The sequence below is a fragment of the Rhopalosiphum maidis genome, chromosome 3, assembly GCF_003676215.2.
Source record: "Rhopalosiphum maidis isolate BTI-1 chromosome 3, ASM367621v3, whole genome shotgun sequence".
NCBI lineage: Eukaryota > Metazoa > Arthropoda > Insecta > Hemiptera > Aphididae > Rhopalosiphum > Rhopalosiphum maidis.
The window spans coordinates 53,606,483-53,611,371 of NC_040879.1; the positions used below are offsets into that span (position 1 = coordinate 53,606,483).

Genomic DNA, 4,889 nt, shown 5'->3' on the forward strand with positions numbered 1-4,889 from the left:
AAACAAATCATTATTATGTGAAATATCTAGATAGTAGGTATCTAAATGTTTTAATATCGCATTAAAAAATGAAATACAGTGAACTCCTATTTTACGAAATTCTTAATGTAAAATATCTAGGTATCTAAACGTTTTAATATAATATTCAAAAATGAAATAGTATATATATATATATATTATAAGCCAACCCATTATGAATTTCTTGTAATTTGCAATCAGAGAATACTAATGAGTAATACAAAATAAAAAAAAGTGTGTAAGAAAAATTAAGTTGAAATTTTTAATGATGTATTTTCAACTTAGCCCTATTTCTTTTTAAGTGTCATTAATATAAAAAAAAAATTGTGTAGTACAAAGTCAGTATTATATACGCTTAGAAAAAAAAAATAATAGAGATTGATACCTATGAACCAATAAAAATTGCTACATATTACAATGCTGGATTTGATACATTGTAGAACACTACACTGATATATTCCATTTCTGGTATAAAATTCTTGTAGTATTAATTGTTTGCAATACCATTGGGTGCTCTTTCATTTGTATCATTGTTGATATTCCAGAAATAAGTAATATTATAATCTGCAAAAAATAAGGTAGGTACGTTTATTTTTAATTATATAGGTACAAACCATTTAAGTATTATGTATTTTTAATGGGTTCGAACTATACTATTTAAGTTTAGATACGTACATAATTTAGAATAGATATAGTTTATTATTAATAATTAATATTTGATTGTCTATAAGAATAAGGTACTTATTTTCAAAGTATATTACATTTTTTATTGAAAAGGATTAATTATTATTTGATTACAAATACTTACTGATATAACTAAATTCATATTAATACTGAAAATTCCAAAAGCTGTCATTTCATCTGATTCAAAAACTGATATTTGATTCATAAACATTTTAACCTATAATTTAAAAATAATTATAATATTAATTATTATTTTCAATAATTGTCAAATGCTATCATAATATTTTGTAGTAACTAACGTGCTACACCCGTTTATTTTAATGTTTTAGGTACACAACTTTTCGGAATACTGAATCTCATATACGTTAAAATGGTATTGAGTAGGTATACAATGAATTTTTAATTTTAATATCTATAGTTAAAAAAATATAGCTAAGTATAACTAAAAGTATATAATTTATATTATTATAACAACCTGGATTTTTAAGGCAACTGATAATTTTGAAATCTTGGTTAATCGTAAGTAGGATATTATGTGTCTTTTCTGAAAATATAAAGTTACAAAAAATGTACAATGCGTCAATCGTCAATGCATACGAATACCTAATATAATTTAAACACTACACTATTAAAGTGGCTATACACTTCTAGATTTGAACCACTGAGTTACACTATAGTATAGAGTGAATCAAAAATTTTGGATCGAGCTGGACTGAACCGAGTAAATGTAGCCACATAGGTATTAAATGTGTGAATTATTAAACGGGCAGGTGTACAATACAAATACAAATTAGATTTTTTGATGATCTGAACGATATCCTCATCTCTCAAATTCATATTTTAGATAATTCAAATGTGAAACCAATCCACAAACTTTCTCGGAGTGTCAACGTTTTTCATTCTAAGTAGAAAACTTCATGATAAATATCGTAAATGAACTTAGATAAAAAGATTGAGAATTATTATCTACAAATTAATTTGATAATTTCGATATTTAATAATTTTTGTAAAATATGCAAATTAAAACTTTTAAAAACATATTATGACAATGTAATCACGATATTATAGGTAAATGAAAAACTTATAAGGAATTATATACTATAATTGTATGCATTTTGACTGAGTGAAAAATCTGTTGTTAATAAAATGTATATAATATTATGTTCGAAGAAAAAACTAAAATAATAAAATGAAATATTTCAAATGTATATGTACCTATAGCATAATAGGAGTAAACGATGTTAATATAGAAATTTGGTAAAAATTATAATTACAATAATTTATTTTTTAGGTAAAAATTATTTTTGATGTCAAAAACTAATAAAAATTCTCGTTTTTTCTTAATTTTTTGATAATAACATAATAGGGTACTTAATTTTGACATCTTTTGACATCTCAAAGTACTAGTTAGATCCAGATGATAACTGTTGAAATCATCATCAAAGATCAAAAGATTAGAAGATCAAAGGATTTTTTCGATAAGTTTATACTTAATGACTTAAAAAATGCATAATTGTAAAAGAAGTATATTAATTGCTTAGCTTCGGATTTTAAATATTTAAGCATAACAATAAGTAACAAAGAATTTAACCAAAATATAATTTAAAATAATCATTATACTGAATATAACGTAATATCGAATTTAAAAAAATCAAATTACTTTTTTAAATCTTAATAGTGTTATTATTAGAATTAAATTTAATAAAAATAATAAATAATTTGAATTAATTAATACGATAACTCTAATATTTGTATTGTTTTTACCTTATCATTTACTCGTGAGGCAGCAGTAATAATGGACATAGTAAAAATTATATTTTTTAAACTTAAGATGAATGGAACAGTTTCTTTTAGGACTTTTTTCAGTGTTTGATGATCTTCTGACGAATATTTAAAGCATACTATATAAAATATATTACACAACGTATCAATGTAAGTGAGTACAAAGTAGGCTAAAAGCATTTGTCCGTAACCCCTACTGAATATTCTTAATATGTCAGATAGAACAGCGTGTAACGTTCGTATGTTATCCACCATAATTACTATATCATATTCTGAACATTCATCAGGAACAGCCAACAATCCTTCTGGAAGGCATCTCCATAAATCATTCAATGTTTCGAATCTGTTCTCCAAGTTTCGTAAGTAAAAATACGAAGAAACAATCAATGTGAAGTCTATGATAAAAGACACACGAATAAAATATAAAACGAAGGTTGTAATATCCATAATCTTTACAGGCCATAAGTACAGGTACAAAAATGTAAGTGCTATGTAATACAAAGATGTAGAAATAAATATTTTATTCCAATAATATATACTAAATTTACGTTTTTGAACTTTAAAGTACGTTGGAAGTGATGATGTCAACTTTTGATCAAATTCGATGATGCCATCAATCAACCTAAGAGAAAGAAAAAATATTCATAACAATTTATTAATAAATATTTATGTTGAACACTAATTTTAGATACAAATATTATGTTATTCTAAATTCTAAAGTGCAAAAGGTTTGAATATGTTTCTAAGTGATATCATAATCATTGCTATCCTTGATACGAAACAATTGATTTGAAGTTTCATAATCGTTATGGTCTATCACATAATTAACAATATCCTTGATTTAAATAACTATGCTATCGACCTCTTCTTTCACTCAAACATATTAATCTGAAAAATAAAACTCTTCTTATGCTCTTATTATTAAGCTAATAATATGGATTTAAGGAATACAATTTTATGCAAAGTCGAACCCTTGGACATTAAAAAAAATCTTACGTTTTAAATCAAATTACCAAAGGACCATTTTGTTGTCTCAAATCACACTCCGTTAAAATACCTCTCAATTTCTACTGTGCAAAATATAGCTTATCTTACAGACAATTTTTGCACAACCCTTTCATTTACGAATAATCTATGATATAATTTCAGGTGAACCAAGAAAATGAATAAAATGGAATCGGCTACATGATTTATTTAAACACTTTGATAAAAATGTTCCATTCGTGGAAATATTCTTCATGCAAGAAAAATTCACATGACTATAATTCACACATCATCCTTTTCGCTTACCTATTGTCAAACATACATCAATAACATTGTGAAATAAAATAATTATTATAGTAAATAAATTAGAAAAGAATTATTAGCATTCTTAATAGGTTGTTATAAATAAAAACTATTTTAATAATATATAATTAAACACTCTTAAATATAAAAGTAAATAAAATAAGAATTATAATCATTGGACTTATTGAGCTTAATAATTCCACAGAAATGTAAACATTTTATATAATTTATTCAAAAAATAATAAAAATAAGCTTTTACAAAACAACAATTTTAAATATTTATCATACTTTATGATCCAAGTTTCTGATATTTTCGATGTAATAATGATGACCCAATATTTATATAAAATCATGTATTCAGGAAAGATTAAGTTTTCATGAATAGTATAACTTAATATAATCAACACAATTATTCTTGTAAATTCAATAAATGAATAATATGTAGAGTCTGTATTTTTGACCAATAATCCATTAGAGTTAAAATAATAAGATATGTTTAAGAGGCCTATAATCTTGCATAATATTAAAATTGGCCTTAGATATTGTAAAAACATTCAACATCTTTATTAGAGTTGATTAGTTACGATACTAAAAAGTTACAACACTTTTTGTTTTATATAATAAATAGTAACATTATGTAATGAGTGATGACAAATTAAATAAAAAAAGTCGATATCTGTTAAATAAATATTTACTTAATCAAATTGTTACGTTAAATAGTCAATCATAACATAAAATATTAATACAGGTTATTTTATTGTTTACTTTTAATCGAGTTATAAATATTGTAACGATACAGTGTCTCCGAAGCATGGTTCAATTTGATGAATATTAAGTTAGCTATTTCATAACTAAATTAAACAACAAATATGAAAATAGGGAAGCTATATTATCTTGACAGAATGAGGCATTTTTAATTTGGAATTCAATGTAAGCCAAAACCATATTTGCACACGAAAAACAATTCTAAACAAACACAGTTCTATGGGGTTATATTATTAAGTTTATTTCATGATGTATTATTTGAATTGCTATCATAATAATTTCTACTAATTTCTTGTCGTAATACATACAAAAAAGCACACATCATTATAAAATCAAAATCAATACATATACTG

General features: G+C 23.8%; 1 protein-coding gene across 5 annotated transcripts; it reads right to left on the reverse strand.

Moving 5' to 3' along the window:
- Window positions 1-207: 207 nt before the first annotated feature.
- On the reverse strand, window positions 208-4,158 carry LOC113558677. 5 transcript variants are annotated; one of them, XM_026964174.1, is made up of 6 exons: window positions 4,060-4,158; window positions 3,033-3,106; window positions 2,467-2,879; window positions 1,178-1,246; window positions 827-919; window positions 208-582 (listed from the first exon to the last, which is right to left on the reverse strand). In XM_026964174.1, exons 1-6 carry the CDS (start codon window positions 4,122-4,124, stop codon window positions 463-465), a joined length of 834 nt encoding a protein of 277 aa, XP_026819975.1. In that variant the 5' UTR covers window positions 4,125-4,158; the 3' UTR covers window positions 208-462. The 5 variants fall into 5 exon arrangements, with proteins under 5 accessions (XP_026819975.1, XP_026819974.1, XP_026819977.1 ...); XM_026964173.1 differs by having other exon boundaries at window positions 2,467-2,603; window positions 2,682-3,106; XM_026964176.1 differs by having other exon boundaries at window positions 2,746-3,106.
- Between the last annotated feature and the right edge of the window lie 731 nt (window positions 4,159-4,889).